Below are 18857 nucleotides of genomic sequence, written 5' to 3'. Positions count from 1 at the left end.
TGCTGAAGAAGGGAAAATGCATAGAAAGAGGGGGTGGATTCTGCAGGTCAAGATCCTGTTGCATGGCTGGTGTCAACAACAAGGTGTTACCTTTTTACAGAACTTTTTGATGATCAGGGACTGCTAGGAAGAGACAGGATCCGCCTAAGCACATGGGGAAAAAACGTCCTTGCCATCAGGCTGGTGAGGGGAGCTTTAACAGTAAAGTGAGATAACAACCCATAAGTGAGCAAGGAAGTGGACTGGGCTGCCAAGCAAATGACATGGGATTATATAGACAGTAAACATTCTGAAAACAACAGATTAGGGCACGATGTGACCATTCCAAGTATGTCCACAAAAAGAAGGAAATGCTGAGTGGACACACTGAGGTGGGAAATAATTTCTGTGAAGTCAGCATGACTGGATGACTGTATGAAGTGTCTGTATACCAGTGAACATAGCATGGGCAACAAACAAGGAATTATGGCCCATTGCAGGGCTATGAGCTCATTCAGATCACAGAGGCACAGTGGGATGGTTCACATGACTGGAGTACTGCAGTGGCTGGATATGGGCATTTTAAGAAGGACAGTTTAGGACCGTAGGGGAGAGCTGCCCTTCAAGTGAGAGAGCTGTGGAAAAGCATGAAGTTCTGCTTAGGGATGGATGATGAATGCCAGCCAAGAACTCATAGGTAAGGATTAGCAGGTAGATTAACACAGGTGATGTGGTGGGTGTCTGCTACTGTCTGAATCAGGCTGATCAGGGTAATCAGGCCTGATACAGATGTGACCTGACAACTGGAAAAGCTTCACATTCTGTGGTCCTCATTGGAGAGTTCAACCACTTGATAACTGTAGAGGAGCAACACAGCAGGGCACAATCAATCTGGTAGGTTTCTGGTGTGCTTTGATGATAACTTCCTCGCTATGTGATTAAGTAGCTGAAGAGAGGAAGCACTCTGCTCAACCTCTTACTTACAGAAGGAAGAACTTGTTGGGGTTGTGAAGGTCAGGGGTAAGCTTGGCTGTATAGTACAGTTCATGATCCCAAAAGGGGGGATAAAAAAAAAAAAGCAGAATCACAACCCTGGACTTCAGAAGAGCAGACTTTGACCCATTCAGGGATCTTCTTGGAAGAATCACAAGGGTGATGGAGAAAAGATTTTCAGTTAAAATGTCCTCCAACTGTCCATCCAGACAAGCAGGAAATCAAGCAAAAATACCCAAGGCAAGCATGGATGAACAAGAAGCTCCTGACTAAATACAACCATAAAAAGGAAGCATAAATGTGGTAGAAGCAGGGGCAATTGACCTGGAAGAAACCTTGAAACACTGTGTAAGCACAAATGGATGGAGTTACGAAAGTCAAAACTGACCTGGAGTTGAATTTAGTGGGTTAATTTTTTTTTTTTTTTTTTTTTGGGAGCAAGTATCCTCCAACCTCTATAAGCCAAAAATACTTCAGCTTACTACTTCAGCTACTATTCTTTAATTCTATGCTACAGCAGCCACCAATGGGAAATTAAAATTAACTGGAATATGGTATTTTCTCTAGTATCAACCACAGCTGCTGTGATACACAATAGTTAAATCAATAAAAGAGTTTTATAACTTTGGGTTTTGCTTCTCAAACTGTAAATGTGATGCATGAAATTCTGAGATAATGGAACCTGGAAATCACTACAGGATGCAGTTGCAGGGGGAAATGAAAAACGAACAGTGACAGCTTTAAAATATTTAAAAAGACAGACTGAATAATATTTTATTTGGGGAAATATATGTTGCGTTATAGAATGAACAGAGGTAGGTGAAGAGCAGAAGGTAAAAGAAATTACAAATTCAGATAGTTCAACTTCCAAACACTCTAAAGGAAATCACTAAGAGGTGATTAATATTTTAATTTCTGAAATGTTATTATCCGCAGAACTTATTTCTGCTGCTGGTATTGCTAATGATGAATGTTTCTTTCAGCTGGCTTGAAAGACGAGGAATATAATTTATAACTTAATAAGGACAAAAAGAAATGGAAAAGAAACATTTGATTTCTTCTATTTTCTTACCTGTTACCAAGCTGCATAATAAACTTATGAAATAAAATCATCTTTCCTTCTTCTCCAATATATTTTAGATCCATAAAACAATGCATCAGAAGTAATAACTAGGATCTGGGATGCAGGGCAGCAATTTCCCACAGTGCAGCCTTGTGAGTTTTAGTTACAATGCTTCTGGGGCTGGGCAACTTGCGTGTGTGCCCTGTCCATTGCCTCAGCACCCTTGGCTTTCCCTCCTGAGAAACATTAGTTTGAATAGTTGTCCTTAGGATCCAGTTTGATTCTTCAAACCCTTTCCCTTCCCCCCTCCCCTGTCCTTTTCCTTCTGTATGGCTTAAAACATGATATCCTGGCTGAAGTCCAGCCCTCAGGATCCTCCTGGAAGATATGAGCAGGTAGGCACAAATGCACACACCTACACATGCTGTGACGTGCAGTTTGTCAGCATAGCATTTCTCATCATCCACTGTGAGACAACATGGGTCATTAACAAAAAGCAAAGGCTGAGCACAGGCTGTGTCACTCCTGCCTGCGCATTGAACTCCTATTTCTGGTAAATTCCCTTCATCCTGCACTGATGAAAATCCTAGAGAGAATGAAAATCTGATATTCTGACCTCTTATATCTTCAAAACTCTCCTGCAGGTGAATCCTGGCATAATGCATTATATGCTTTCATCAGATGACTTCTTCCCCAACAACCAAATTTTCTTTGCTGGGATTTCATGAATGTTTATACAGAAGAGAGCATGATCTTTCTCACTCTTATAAGCACTGTACTCTGTCCCTTTCACTGGTTTTCCCTTTCGTGGCACCCTAGTTAATTAAGTTCAGCTTACAAGAGTAAAATAAAAACAAAGAGCAATGAATACACCTAAACAAAATTCAAGTGTCAGGTGAATTACAATTGCGCATTAAGTGTTTATAACACCATGCAGAATTCGTAATTGATACTTAAAGATTTACCAAATTGTCATACTATAATTTAATATATATTTAAAGGGATGTTTTAATAGTATTGGAGCATAGATACTTTTAACTTTTATGATCCAAATAGTTGGTATTAAAAAAATTAATTCTTTTAAAACACAGCACTGCTGCTGGTTTCTGACTCAGATTGTAGAATGAGTGTCAGTAGCTCATCAGAAATTAAGGTCTTTACTGATCCAACTTATTTAATAGCTGTAAATGCATGTTTCCAGGTCTCACCAAAAAAAGGGGAAAACCAGCTTTTTAGAAACTCAATAAAATTACGTGGTATGTACCACATAAGGTACAGGAGAAGGACTTGGGGGTGGTGATTGATGAGAAACTCGACATGAGCAGGCAGTGTGCACTTGCAGCCCAGAAAGCCAACCGTATCCTGGGCTGTATCAAAAGAAGCATGACTAGCAGGTCAAAGGAGGTGATCCTGCCCCTCTACTCTGCTCTTGTGGGGCCTCACGTGGAGTATTGTGTACAGTTCTGGTGTCCTCAACATAAAAAGGACATGGAGCTGCTGGAGCAAGTCCAGAGGAGGGCCACGAGGATGATAAGAGGACTGGAGCACCTCCCGTATGAAGACAGGCTGAGAAAGTTGGGGCTGTTCAGCCTGGAGAAGAGAAAGCTGCATGGAGACCTCATAGCAGCCTTCCAGTATCTGAAGGGGGCCTACATGGATGCTGGGGAGGGATCCTTTTTAGGGACTGTAGAGGTAGGACAAGGGGTAATGGCTTTAAACTTAAACAGGGGAAGTTTAGATTAGATCTAAGGAAGAAGTTCTTCACAGTGAGGGTGATGAGGCACTGGAATGGGCTGCCCAAGGAAGTTGTGAATGCTCCAACCCTGGAGGCGTTTAAGGCCAGGCTGGACAGAGCCTTGGGCGACCTAGTTGAGTGTGTGGTGTCCCTGCTCATGGCAGGGGGGTTGGAACTAGATGATCTTAAGGTCCTTTCCAACCCTAAGTATTCTATGATTCCATGAGTCTATGATACTAGTTGTGTGGTATGTACTACAGTTAGAAGACATTCATTTAGAAGCTAAATATAATTTCATATTTAGCATTTTCAGGAAGGGTGAAGGGGTCACTCTTGAAGTATTTCCTTACCTGAAAGTTTATTTTCCTGGTGCAAAGAAGAGCTCGAGAGAAAGTTCATCTTCGTAAAATTTTAAGCTTCCTTTTCATCTGCAATTTAATTTCTCACTTATTATAGGCAGAAGAAAAATATTGTGTTGATGTAACACTCTTTGTATAAATCCAGCTCTGGTAGTACTTAACCTCTGCTAAGTTTTAATCCTCAACAGCGATGCAGAAACATGTTAAGCCAGAAAGTGTTTCCATGCATTTTATTTTACTGTGTTGAATTTTGCCTTTCTGAAATTGCAGAACTCGACTTTGAAGTATGAATATTGGTTTCTCCATAAATGGTTTTAAACCAGGAGGAATGCACAACATTTATATGTTGTCCAGAGCGAAACTCTTGAACCTTGTGTAAAATTATAAATCTGGGACTAGTTAAATTTGCAGAGCACAGCACCTTAAATGTTGTAGATAACTGACTCTAAAAGTGAATAAACAAGGTGAAGACAAGTGCAAAAAAAAAATTTGAAGTGCATAGGACAGGAACCAAGAAGTAGAAAGTCTGAAAATCCCTATCCAAAAGAATGGGGACCAAACTTTTACATAACATTCAATTTGACTTTTAATTGTTTGCAGCAAGGACAGGAAATGGAAAGGAAAAAAATATCCACAAAAACTAGACTACACCATTATTTTATTTTACCTCAAAAAATATTTCTTATTTCCAGCAATTTCTGTGCTGCAAAATTTAAGTTTAGTTCCTTGATTCTTTAAATCCCAGGAAGCTGGTTTACCCTCTTTTATAGCTCTATATTGCTGACAACTGCTTTCCAAGAAAAATATTGAATGATTATATATTTAAAGAAAATGAAAACTCACATTTTTTCTCCTTGAAATGTCTAATGGCAGATAGAATAATTGCAAAATACGACAACATCCTACCAAAAGAGTTACGGGAGGATATCAAACACAGAGCCCTTACTCACTAAGCAGAGGCAAATGCACCTACAGTGATTTCTGTTACCCGCCCCTATTTTCTGTCCAGGAGGCAAGATTATGTGGGCATGGCAGGGGCAGAGCAGGCAGCAGTGGCAGTGGCTGGAACAAGCATCAGGCAGGGGAAGTCTATTTTTATCAGATGCAATGTTACATTTGATTTTTACATTTCTGAGATGTTTGCACATCGTGTGTCACCTTGAGCTGTGCGTGTGCGGGGGTGAAGGTGTGTGGGCCTGCTTTTTTCCCATAGAATTATTTCTCAGAGTGGGAGGTTCTCATCCCACATGTACCAGGCTGAAAGCAAAGAAACTGTGTTTAGGAAAGAGCTAAATAAAGAAAGTGGTTGAACAGAGAGGGAGGATGAAAGAACTATGCTGATGCTGGTGTCAAAATAAAATGGGACAATCATTTAAAACAAAAGCCTGGAACACTTTAGTGTGCTTGGAAGATTTAATTAGAACTACGTAGGTCTCCCCTGCTTGTGCCTTACATAATCATTTAAATTGTATGAGGTATCATAATGTAAAAAGGGGAGAGATTTACATCTTTCATCAAGAGCGAAAATACCTGAAGGTTGTTACATACTGACAAGTAAACCAAAAATGAAAGGCAAAAAAAAAAAAAAAGTATCATAATACCTGTGTAGGTTGTGATACCTCATATGGTTGTGATAGAATGTGCAGGCGCCAAGAATATCAAACCTTTAATTTCTCAAAGCACCATCTTAATGTGGTTGTTTGTACATAGTTTTCATTAGTAATGTATTATTTATTTTTTATATACCAGAAGATTATACAAGTATATCAGGATTTGTACCTGGAAATTCTTCACTGAAGTTGCAAGGCAACCTTAGCTTTGTAATGTGCCTATTACCGTATACTACACTATGTTGTATTATTGATTACTGGGAAGCCAGAATATATTGTTTGGCAAATATAACATACAAAGTTAACTAAAAAATTGTAAGGTAGAAGGGATTTTCATGATTTTGGTAGAAAATCTTCTATCTGTTTGTTCACAGCTGACCATATGTGTAATGTACATTTTTCTAGCAAATGCACAGCAGTGTGGCAGGGAAGAAGGCTGGTTGTTACACAGTCCTGGGTAGCTGCACTTTGGGTTAGATGGGAATCATCTGGAAGGTGGGAGGTAGCATCATACACATAATTTCCTGAAAAACATGTTTAGGTAGGAGAAATACTTGCAGTTCAAGGTGGCATTGGCATTCAATGATTAGGACAGCAAGGATGGACCCAGGAGAAGATGGGGAGACTTCAAGGTTCCTAAGGTGAATGTGGGTAGCAGTAGAGATCAGGAGAGCAGGAGAGGATGGGAAAGACTGCACAATTAAGAGGGAGAGACTTCTCAGAGAAAAAACGTGTTTTATCATAATGCAGATAATTGCTGGAATTTAGTAGTCTAAAAAGTGGAACAGGCAGAAAGGATCTGACCTCAAAGAATAGGATATGAAAGAGAGACGATTTAAATCACCTCTTCACTGGCAGATCTGAATCTCAATCTGCAGATCTGATTCTTCTAGACATGAAAAATATTACCTGTTCTAATGTACTGACTTCTGAGCAACTGCGCTTCAAGGAGCCTATGTTGCAAGTATACAGTCCCATCATAGTTCATTTAGTCTAATTTGAATAATCCTTAGGCTTCCATGAGTAAATTCTTGCTCGAACTAGCATGATATCTTAAATGATTATCCAGCCTTGGCAGTCATCTGTAATAGAAATGTAGCTGTCTTTGGCAAGCTGTCCAAGGATTTAATTAGCTTCACTGTGTTGTACCTTCTGCTTTGCTTAGTGAATTTATCTCTCTTCTGTCCTTGTCTGTCATTAACTTTCTGTCTTCTCAATCGCAGTCTACATGGATCTTCAAGTTCATTATTGTTATTTTTTTTTTTTTAGGTAAACTTATTAGACACAGTTTCTTTTGTCTTTCAGCATTTCAATGTTTTAACCATACTTTTGGTCTCCAAAGGCAGAGGGAAAGTAATTTTTCTCTGCTGTGTTCTATTGATAAAAAACTGCAGGTTAGTTTTTTAATTCATCATTTCACAGAGACTGTAGAAGTCTCAGAAGTCAGAGACTTCCTCAATGAATTCTCCATCCTGTCCACATGGAGGATTTTCCTACATTTCCAGTAGTATACTTTCCCACATGAAATCCTACTTCTCTTTGCACCTAGCTTAGGAGCTGAGCTAGGCCACCCTGTAATGATGATCAGTACTTATCATACAGACAACCCTGGCACTACCAGCATCCAAAGCAATACAGTTTATCAGCACTTATTCCCTAGTTTTTTGACAAAAGAATTGTTTCAAGGAGCATCTAAATCTAGCTCAGTCCTACTGTGTATTCAGATCCTTGTGTATTCAGATCCACCCAGAGTCCTACTGCAGCCATCCTCTGCCCCATGAATCTGGCTACATCTTCATTTTAAAACTATTTTTATGAACACATTTGTATGCCTTTAATGACTGTCATTTTTCCTAAACAATTTTAATTTCCTATCTCTTCTTCCAGTTGTTGCCATAGGTAGAGGCAAACACATTAAAAGTTTACAGTAGTGACATTTTTTTTACTTAAAGACATCTAATAAAAAAGAAACTAATTGAAAAGCTTAAAAGATCAATCTTTTTACAGTGTAGAAAAAGCAGTCTGATCATTAACCTTTTTCAGCACCAGTCTTCAAAATGATGAAACTGCTATTCCTAACTTATGAGATATGGTCATTACATAGCTGACTAGAAACCAAGTGACTATTGAACACTCTGAATATCAGAAATATTGACAGTGCTTGCACTGAAGAGCTTTTAAATTTATTTTATATTTTATTTATTTATTTATTTTTTAATTTGTAAGCAGTGAATTCTATTCACTGTAACTCAGAGTTAAATAACAGTTAAAACAGTTAACAGTTAAAACAGTAACTCAGAGCAGGCAGATTTTAGTAAAATATGTTTAGAAATACCTATGGTTTATATGTCATGGAACTCTTGAATTTGTCTGGAAGTCTCTTTTCATGCCACAGCCTGACTATCACACAGATTTTTCCCAAGTAGAGTACATGAACAGGTAAGAATTTTTTTAATTTAAGTGGTGAGGTTTGCAAATGGGAGAACTGTAGTTCATAGGCTGGGATATCTTTTAACATAATTTACTAATGCATGTCCTGAGGGTCACATCAAACCATTTTCTTATTACAATTAGTGTGAAAGTAGAACAAGACTATTGCAAATTTCATTAGACTGGTCCCATAATTTATGCTGTTGAATATTTGCTGAAACTGTTACTAAAACACTCATGTACTCAAAAGTTATAGTAGTCTTCTTACAACATCATCACAGGCTCATGGTTCCATAAAGATTGTTTTGCCTAAATGTGCACAAAAATATAGTCACAGATATTTTACAACATCAATATATTTTTCAGTATTTCAAATGATCTGAATATCTTTCTGCTGTAAGTCAATTTCATAAAGGAATTGCCATAAAGGAATTGTTGATACTAAACTTCCCTTGAATGAATTATAAGCATTTTTTGTTGTATTTTGTGTTTTTCAACAAATGTTTTTGAAATATCTCAGAAACAAAACAATCTTGTGTTTACCAAGCCAGGAGGAAACGTTGCTTTTACTTGCCTTTATAAAATTGGAGATTCAGTGCAGCAAGTGATGTGGGAAAGGATTAAAGCAGATTGGGTAGATGTTGTTCAGTGCAGCTCATTAGGAAAGCAAAGCTTTGGTTCAGATTTCAAAAAGTGTACACTGGTGGATTGCTATGATCAGGCAACTCCAAGACTGTCATCCAAAACATTACAGCCTCTGACTTTCCAACTTGCCGCTGAGTAGCTACTGGAAGAAACAAAACCTGTGTGATGGGTTTTACTGTGGCTGGTAAGTAAAGGAGGGAGCGGTAAATGTTTTCACAATAGGACCTTCTGAGGCATTAACACTTTTACACATAAAAAAATAACTCTTCCGTAACAAGTAAGGATTAATTTAAATACCATATTCCAATTAGCAGCATGTAAAAGATAGCAAAGTTAACAATCAATCATGTTTCCACAGAAAGAAGCTTGTTTTAAGCTTGTCTGATCTCATTATTGAACTTGACCTGTTTGTGAAAAACTGTTTGATGCTGGGAAAAGGATAGACTGCATGAGTTTGCAGGGAGAGGTGGGCATTCTCTCAAAAAATATATGAGGGGAATTCCCTATTGGCACAGTGCACCACAGGGTCCCAGGGGCAAGACTTACCCTCCAATGAAGGCAAAGAGCACACTCAGCTGAAAATGTAAATGTATACTGACCTCAGCCTTACTCATGTAAGGAGTTTCTCTGGGGGGACCTGAGAAGGTTTGTAGGTTTTGCTGTGACTACTGTCAGTTTGACTGTAATGGGAGCTTAGGTCCACACATGTAGTTTTAGTTCTGTGTAGAATGCTTTTTGAAGATACAGTTCTTGTTCTACCCCAGTCCTTCTTCTGTTGCAGTATTCAGCTTTTGTTGTACTGCCTTGCTCCTGGTAATACATGAATGTTGGTAGACATATCTAAGAGCTGTAGCATGGGGTATAAAACTTCAGAATATGCTTAATTTCTGATACAGTTAATTGAGAATTGGAGAATGTGCTTGGGAAAAAATGCTGACTTGCTTTACTCTTGATACTTGACCTTGAAAGTCCATGAAATTGAGCAGAATGTCATAAAAAAAGAGGCATCAGGACAAAAATTCCTCTCACCTCTGACAATTTTAAACATTCAAATTTCAAAATACTTACTATATTGGTATAATCAAGCATATCCAAATTGTAGAGTAATAGAAATATTTTCTGTTTGCTCCAAGTTCAGTGCTTCTCATGCCAAAATGAAAGCATATAAGTTGCAAGCAATACAGTAATTTTAAGAATTACCAGTTCTACCTACACAAACTATTTTTTTCTACAAGAAGATTTTCATTTTCATGCTATTTTTGCTCTTGAAATAAATCCTATTTATAATTTTTAGTTCTAGCAATGCCAGCATAGTTATGCCTGTTTATTGGAGGGAAAAAAAGTACAAAACCATTGCAGAAGCTGAAGTACAGTCTGATTCAGAAATCACTCCCTTGTCTCCCTTTTAAGTCCTCAATTGATATTACGAGGTGGGTTTTTTTTTGTTGAATTCTCATTAATTTCAAAAGAAGTGAAGTCTCAAGGATTTCCAATTATTTCTCTTTAACATTTGGAATGTTTCCTAACACACAATATTTGCAGTGAGATAGAGAAACACTAAGGGGAAAGATGCGACAGGCCAGGCGCCAGCTCCCCCCGCACTGTGTGGCATAGCCAGTGAAGTCTCTCACAAATGCATGAGTGACTTTGCTTGATGCAACAGCCATGGCTTGAATAAACCAAGTGCTGACAGAAACTTGCTACGCTAGTTTTTTGTGTATGTTCTATCAATTCAGCCACATAATTTTCTTTGGCTTAGCATTACAGCTAAGCCACACTCGAGCTTGGATTTGCTACCAAACTCCTCCAATTTTAGTAGTTTGTCAGTGTGATTCTGCATGCGTACTGCAAATCTTCTTTCCTTGCCCAGTTCCAGAGATGTTTTTAAATACTGAGTTTAGGAGCTGGGAGGATAGCTGCACTGTAAACAGTAATAGCAAAAACTCCGATTAGCTTGAGAGAGAGTAAAAGAAAAGAAACCTTTTTATTATTTATGGAGACACCCCAAGAATGTGTGAAGAGGAAGAATCTTGGGTGAAAGGCAGTTGAAGTAAGAACACAGGATTATTTGCAGAACTGATAATAGTTCCAAACCTGCAGATTCTGAGGGGTGATACTATAGAAAGAAGTAGATTGCTTCTTGTCTATAGGTGAACATGTTTTTGCAAGGAAAACCAGCATGGAATTCCTATGAAGAAAAGAGGAAGAGAGGAGGGAAAAGGTATTCAAACAATAGGAAAGCCTGCACTATTCTTGCGTTTGTATCAGTAGAAGTCAGCATGCTGCATTTAACATTTTTCAACATGAGTGAAGATAAAAACATGAGATGCTTTCAATATCATTAAGTTTGTCCATTCTATCCCACTAAATATTTTGGCTGTTGTTTTTAGTAACAGGAATTTCCATCTGAAAAAGGCCTTCTGCAAATCTTTTTGACCTTGAAACCTGGCACACATAAAGCAGCATGTATATGTAAAGGAGTGTAGCTTTTGTTGGACAACACCTACAAAAACAGAGGGCTGAATATTACATAATTATATGATGCATTCAAGAGACTTTGGATTAATTTCTGGTGTGTTCTTCACCATATTTCTCCTTCTAAAAATAGTAATAATATGGAGATTGGACACATCACCAGATTCCACATCTGAACCCATTTCTGATTTTCACTTACCTTGCTTTTTCCTTTGATCAGATTTCTTTTTTTTGAGCATGCTTTTGAAGGAAGGAAACAGACTTACAGTCCATGTATTGTTTTGACAGATGACTGGGAAAGAAGGGGAGATATTATATGAAAGAACTGAAAAATTAGCAGGGTTGAAAAAAAAAAAGCCTATTCCAACCTGAAGACCCAGCCATTTTTAGAAAGATTTAATAAGGTTTTTCTTGCTTCAGTAGAAAGTGGGATAACAAGCTCTCGTAGACAAATTAAAACAGAAACATTTTGTGTTGCTATATGTTTCCACTAGGTCTGAAAAACTGGTTGGTGGTTGTGTTTAAATGTATATTTAGGGTCAGAATTACATTATGGCTTGTACTATCCCTTTCACCAGCTTTGTTGCCCTCCACTGGACACCTTAGTCAAATACCTTAATATCGTTAAATTGTGAGACCCAGAACTGCACACAGTGCATTTGTTCCCTTCATCCATCTGGCTGGTTATCTTACCATAATAGAAGGTTATCACATCAGTTGGACAGGAATTTCCCTTTTTTGAACCCATGGTGGTTATGCCTTTAAATGATTTTCAATAGCACCCAGTATGACCTTACTAGCAGCAGATGAAAAGCAGGGGACTACTTGTCCAGTCACCGAGGGTTATCATATGTCCTTCTGAGCTGGGAGGAGACAGCAGCACTTCTGTGCCACAGAAAACAGAAGGTAAGACTACAGTTGGTGGTGAAGAGAATCAGCGTAGGAGTAAAATTAGCTTCCCTCTTTCCTCATGAATTTATACAGTGTGAACACAAGATATCAGACCATGCTGTGGGTCTCTACTCAACAAATCACCTTTCTCTGGGCATGAATGCATTCATGCTGGATTTCTGCCTTTCAGATTTGGGCAAAGCTATTTCAGATGTCTAGTTAGCATACCATATGTGCCAGTCCACCAAGGCATGTAACAAACTACATGCAGATCTTTACAGTGCAGTTCAAATCTCTTGTTAAAACAAATTGCTGTCTGGCCCATCAGTGCTTCCTCCTCAAAACCAGTCAGCGCACTGAAGGTCAAAAACCTTCCTGCAAAAAAAATTTCACAACATGTAGAGAAAATGCCAAGGCTAGAAAGATGGCAGAGAGAGGGACACATTGTTTAATACTTAACAGAAATTGAACTGATGCTGAAAATATACTTAATAGCCTGCTGTCAGCATGCCACCTTTGATGAGAATACAAGAACTAAGGAGACACATGACAAACCCCTGACATGTTTCTGCAAACTTTTGAATGTTACGTTAAAGTCAGTAATTATAAAAGGTTTTATTTAGTTAAAGAAAACAAATGCCTCAGGAAGGCTTTGCTCACTTCAAATGAGAAAAGGCAAGAGGGCTTTGAGCTGTTGTCAGTTCTAAAAAAAAAAAAAATCTAATGATTTTTCTCATCCAGATTTAACTGACAGCTGATAATCTCAGCTCTCAAACTCATTAACTCCTAGGTGATTATCTTAACCTGATAAAGCTGAAGGAGAAACTTCAGGAAAATAAAAATTAGGTCTGGAGTGAAGGATGGGGATGCTGCTGAAGCATGGAACTCTATCGAGATTCACCCATCCTTGATGATAAAATATAAGATTTTACAATTTTGGCTCTGATTACAGGATGTTTTCTCCTTATTTCTGTAAATACTCATGGCAGAGAGAATGATTTTCTGTAGCAGGTAGCTGAACACCTGGAAAAAGACATAATTTTCCCTGAATTTGAACATATGTATATGCACTATCCTGTCATTTAAGTACACAGCAGATGAAAACATGTTGGAAGTAGAGTGATTTCATACGTGGTTATAATCCAGAAGGCATCAGGTTTTTTTATCAGGCAGCCTTCTCTGTTGTGTCACATACCTTCACCAGCATAAACTTCTGAGAGAATTTTCTTTCTTTTTTCTTCCCAGTAAAATAACATTGGAATGCAACGATAAGACTCTTCTGTCATGAATATTTTTTGTTGTTTTTTCCAATGAGCATATTAATACTAAGGAGGTGTACCTGAGCATGTCTCAACTGGTATTCAGGATAGCCAGATAAGAAGATGTGAATCTTTTTGATCCTGGGGAGAAAAGACATGGTGATGGCTCAGCAGCTGGTTAGCTGGGATTACTGTCCTTAGTGATACTGATTGTTTCCTTTTGCCTGTGAACCTAGCATGTAACTTTCTTGTCTATCCAGAATGAAAGCTCTTCAGGGAAGCTGCGGTTTCATCTTTGAATGCTATCTTCCTCCATACAGTGAGCAGAAAATCAAAGAGGGACTAACCTAAAGACAGTTTTTTAGTCCCTGTTCACCAATGAATTGCTAGTGCTTATCTGAAACACAAGAAACAACTTTGTGACCATGAAATACGACCACAATCTCTTGCACTAAGTAATACAAGAGGCATTATTCCTTTTCCATCCCTGGGCATCCTCACTTTTTTTGCACTTTTTTTGTTTGACTCCTACATGTTGAGAAACTGAAGTGCAGAGGTGCAACATGGAAACAGGAAGCAGGGCCACGTGGTGAGCCGCAAAAAGCTGACTTGAAGTTCTGTGGTTTAACACACGTTTTTTATCTAATTCTACTACTAACCAAGTTTAGAATTGTGACAAGAGAAAAATTTTAACTGTTTTAAATGCATGATAACTTTACTGAGGACTTGTGTCATGGCTTCCAGTGTGACTGAGCACATTACCTCTGTTCTTTCCTTCACTTTTTTCACCTCAAAAAAGAGAATAATATCACATTACCACTCCACAAACTTAAGCACCATAAGAATATATTGACTTATAACTCAAGGCCGTTGTCTTGCCTGTCTCTACCCTTTAATCATGTCTTTTCCAACCTAGTTGGTTCTGTGATTCTGTGTTGCTCCTTAGCTTCATTTGAAGATGTGACTCCGTACTGAAGAAGTCAGTGTGTTTTAAGCAAAGTTACTGTAAGTGTAACTTTTCCTGCCTTGGTTGTAATTCTCGAAGAAATTATTTTTGCTTAGGGTAGAACAAATAGGGTGGGTTTCCTGATGTCTATCATCAAATCACGTACAGTAATATATTATTAAAAAAAAGTGATCAAACAGAAGAAATTTCTGTGGAAATTTTTTTGTTAAAAAGTGAAGAGATCTCTTTTGGAATTAGAGCAGAAAATAACTGATACTGCTGTGTGTAGTACTGAATAGAAAACCTCTTGAGGACTGAGGTGGTATTCCTGGTACTCTGAAAAATATCTTGTTGCTTATGGATGTATTGTGTGATTGTTGATAATCTCTTACAGGACAACATTTACAATGCCAACAGCACTCACTTAAGCAGTCTGAGTGTTTTTATTATCCATATATTAGGTCACTTAGCTACACAGTGCTTTCTTAGCAGGGGAGGGAAGGGGATGGGAAAGGATTATACAAGGTAACATTTTTTTTTCATACGTCTGTGCTCACTCACCTTTGGTTATCCCAGCCACAACTTCCATAATAACTAGCTCAGCTGAATAACTAGAAATGAGGAAACAATTGTGATGTCATCAAATAATGTCTCTACACGATCACTGATTTTCAAGTTAGTTTGTCATAAAAAGTTCCTGCTGGTTTATGCAAAATACTAATAATATTTATTAATATTGTATTTTAGCAACTTGGGATCACAAATGGCATATCATCAACATAGCTGGAGGAATTTCTGCTGTTGTCTTACTGTTAGTTTTTCTACTGATCTGCATCACCACTGCTTATAGAATCATAGAATCACAGAATGGTTAGGGTTAGAAAGGACCTTAAGATCATCTAGATAAGATCACCCCCCTGCCATGAGCAGGGACACCTCGCACTAAACCATGATGCCCAAGACTCCATCCAGCCTGGCCTTGAACACTGACAGGGTTGGAGCATTCACAACTTCCTTGGGCAACCCATTCCAGTGCCTCATCACCCTCACTGTGAAGAACTTCTTCCTTGTATCTAACCTAAGCTTTCCCTTTTTAAGTTTGAAGCCATTACCCCTTGTCCTACCACTACAGTTCCTAACAAAGAGTCCCTCCCCAGCATCCTTGTAGGCCCCTTTCAGATACTGGAAGGCTGCTATGAGGTCTCCATGCAGCCTTCTCTTCTCCAGGCTGAACAGCCCCAACTTTCTCAGCCTGTCTTCATACAGGAGGTGCTCCAGTCCTCTTATCATCCTCGTGGCCCTCCTCTGGACTTACTCCAGCAGCTCCATTTCCTTTTTATGTTGAGGACACCAGAACTGGACACAATACTCCAAGTGAGGCCCCACAAGAGCAGAGTAGAGGGGCAGGATCACCTCCTTCGGCCTGCTGGTCATACTTCTTATCAAAAAAAATAAGTAACAAACCAATTTGCTTAATATACTAAAGCAGGTAAATGTGAAGGTGTTAACAGTTAATTTTCTTCAGAACCAGTTAAGAAAAAAAGGTAGATATGAAAATTGAATTTTCTTGCCAAATGTTAAACTTGAAAAACCTAATTCATGCTACAGCCTATGAAAAAAATGACTGTTTATCCCCCACTCCCCCTTTTTTTCACATTAGAAAAACAAATGGCTTACTGAAGTTCCTTAGTCAGCTAAATGCTCACAGTGGTATAGTTGAAATTTCACACCCAAAGTGACCTGTCAGGAATAACATAAACCTAGGCATAGACTATTCCTATTTTGTGTACAGAGAACAGGTGACATCTTGAGGTTTTCTACATCTTCTAGCATTTTTTTGTCTTGTGATTTAGTGTTCCAAATTTTCTCACAGCTGGATCCAGACTAATAGTTTAAACCATTGTCTAAGTTTACTGTATTCCTTGCCAAGTATACACTAGTGGTCTGATCCAGAATGTCTGCTTCCAGTGAAAAGAAATAGTGAGCAGAAAAAAAATTTCTTCATCTACCACAGTATCTTCTGAGGCTGATGGAACTTGTTGGCAAAAACTTACTGTATTTGCTCCTGAATCAAAGAACCTCTTTTCCTATGTACAGGATTTTGTGAAACACTGCTGATCTCATGCATGTTACAGTTTTCAAGTCAGAGGAAAGATTATTTGGATTTTTATTGTAATTACTGGTTTCAGAGGGAAGGTAAGCAATACCAGCATTCTCTCTTGTGTGCTGGAATTAGATATTCTGGACTATACTATCATGTATGATGCAGTTACCTCCACTGTTTTTCTGACTGAATGTGTTCCATCAGAAAGAAGAGGAAGAGGATCACATAGGCCTTCTCAAATTATTTGTATTCTACTCAGATGCAGGTGAGATCAGCTGGAATTTACTCATATATTGTATTGTATGTTTCTTAACCTCTTTTTCTTCTGTATCTTCTCTTTTTATATCCCTTAAATCTTATAGTCTAATCTTAAACTATATAGACAGGAAAAATGTAATATTTTAAAGTATGATTATTGCTATTTACTCTTTTTTTAATGAATGTTCTTTAATGTTTTACAGCTACATTTAGAGATGTAACTGCCTTCCATGTTATTAACAAATTAGCTCTTTTGATTCACTAGCTTTTGTATTATTTATTTGTCGTCTTCAAGTCGCTACTTGTAAAACTGAGGCAAAAAATTGTATCCTGTGATAATTTTTGTCTTTATCTATTTTTTCTAGTTGAGCTTCACTGTAATTTGTTGGGACAGCTGCTTCAGTGTTTCTGTTTTCCTTTTGTATTGTCATAATCAATGTTTTGCAGCTTTAAGTCTCCTCCCTCATCCCCTCCCCCCCTTTAATAATCCTATTCAAGGCCTTCAGAAGTGGAAAAACAGGAGCCAATTTCACTGCTTCTGCCTTGTCTCTTCATATTTTGAGTTGGGGAATGAAGTTCTGCTGTGCTTAGGGAAATTATCCCATTTTCACAGGGGATGTGAGACTGGCTCTCCACTTATCTCCTCTCAGATGGTATTTCTGTATGATCCAATGATCCGTCCACTGTCAATATATCCTTATAAAGCCGTTTAACCTCATGCCATTTCCATTCTTCTCATTTTGATTGTTAGGCCACCGTACTAGAATGAAGCTGTTACTAGAGAGACCATAGGCTATGGACTACTCATTTGCTACGGAAATAACCTTTCCTCCCATGCCAGTTAATTAGAGCATTGTCACATTAAGTTGTCTTAATTACATGACTAATTTTTAGCATGGTCATATTTTAAGATTGACATAGGAGAGACTACTTCATTATCTGAAGAGTGTATGTAAGGGAAAGGGGGCATGCCACTGGTGCTTTACCAGGCACCTGATGCAGGACAGCTGGGAAACATTCATAGTGAGACTTTTTTCATGTTTTAACCTGAAATGTATTTGTAGCATGCAAGAAGACAAAAAAAAAATAAAAAAATTCAATTGATGTTTGAATATTTCCCAATAATAAATCAGCATATGAGGAAAATGTGACATTTTTCTCCTTTTTCAAAGTTGCAGCTGTTTAGAGAAAAGTCCTTAAACTTTTCTTTTTCTTTTCTTTTTCTTTTTCTTTTTTTTTTAAATGTTCTTCCAGCCTGCTTACAGTTATAGAAATTCTAATTTTCATGGCACATGGAACACAGGAAGAAGAGAAGAATCATCCCTTGGGCAGACAGAGAAGATTTATGTCAACTCCAACAATGTCTAACATAAACCTAAGAAAAGACCATTAGATTCCTTCTTAGGAATGAAGTAACCAAAGTGCAGGCCTTATATTTGCAGATTAGACTTCATTTTCTTTGCACTGTCGAAATGAGGAAGGTCGAAGTTGCTGTGCTGAGCACTGCCTGGGCTGCTTTGGCTGGACACCCAGCCTGGTCCAGCTTACACCAGGTATAACCGTGCTGTATGGTAGTCTGCAGCATTAATGTATTTTTTGATTTATATGTAGAATTAAAAACTATTTGTACTTCTGCAATTTAAACAGTTTTACCCAGTAGGTGTACTTTTAAGAATTTTAGATCAGCTCTGATATACAGAATGGAGCTGCGTGTGTTTACACAAAGTTAATTTGGTCTGGGGTATCTATGTGTCTGAAAAGCCTATGTGACAGGGCGAGAAAGAAAATGTCTGTGTCCATGATTATTACATCTCAAATTGAGTGCTCTATAGAATAATAAATTTCCATTATTTTCCACAAAGTAGGTTTTATTTTGCTGCTGGGCTAACAGTACTATTCAGCTCAGAAAAGCAAATATATCAGGGATCCTTGAACCTAGATTTAAAAGTATGAACAGCAGCTTGCTGTCTGACAGCTGTGTGGTTTTGCAGGTTTCTTGCCACTCATCACAGTTATTTCAGTGCTTTCTATTTGCGGATGGAATAGAAGTGTAGTCCCTGCTCTCCTCCCTCCCTCCTTCCACCCCACCCCTCCCCCCATGTCCAGGAAA

At 38.2% G+C, this 18857-nt stretch overlaps 1 protein-coding gene across 1 annotated transcript in view; it reads left to right on the top strand.

Moving 5' to 3' along the window:
* CD226 (CD226 molecule) overlaps positions 1-18115 on the top strand; it is a 26805-nt gene extending 8690 nt beyond the window's left edge. Inside the window, 6 exon segments of the mRNA XM_010010426.1 lie at positions 8667-8891; positions 8894-8998; positions 15133-15236; positions 15526-15530; positions 16694-16754; positions 18002-18115. Coding sequence (XP_010008728.1) covers positions 8667-8891; positions 8894-8998; positions 15133-15236; positions 15526-15530; positions 16694-16754; positions 18002-18115 — 614 coding nt within the window.
* Positions 18116-18857: the final 742 nt, after the last annotated feature.

The sequence above is a fragment of the Nestor notabilis genome, unplaced genomic scaffold, assembly GCF_000696875.1.
Source record: "Nestor notabilis isolate BGI_N333 unplaced genomic scaffold, ASM69687v1 scaffold9702, whole genome shotgun sequence".
Lineage (NCBI taxonomy): Eukaryota > Metazoa > Chordata > Aves > Psittaciformes > Psittacidae > Nestor > Nestor notabilis.
This window is presented reverse-complemented; position numbering and strand designations above follow the sequence as displayed.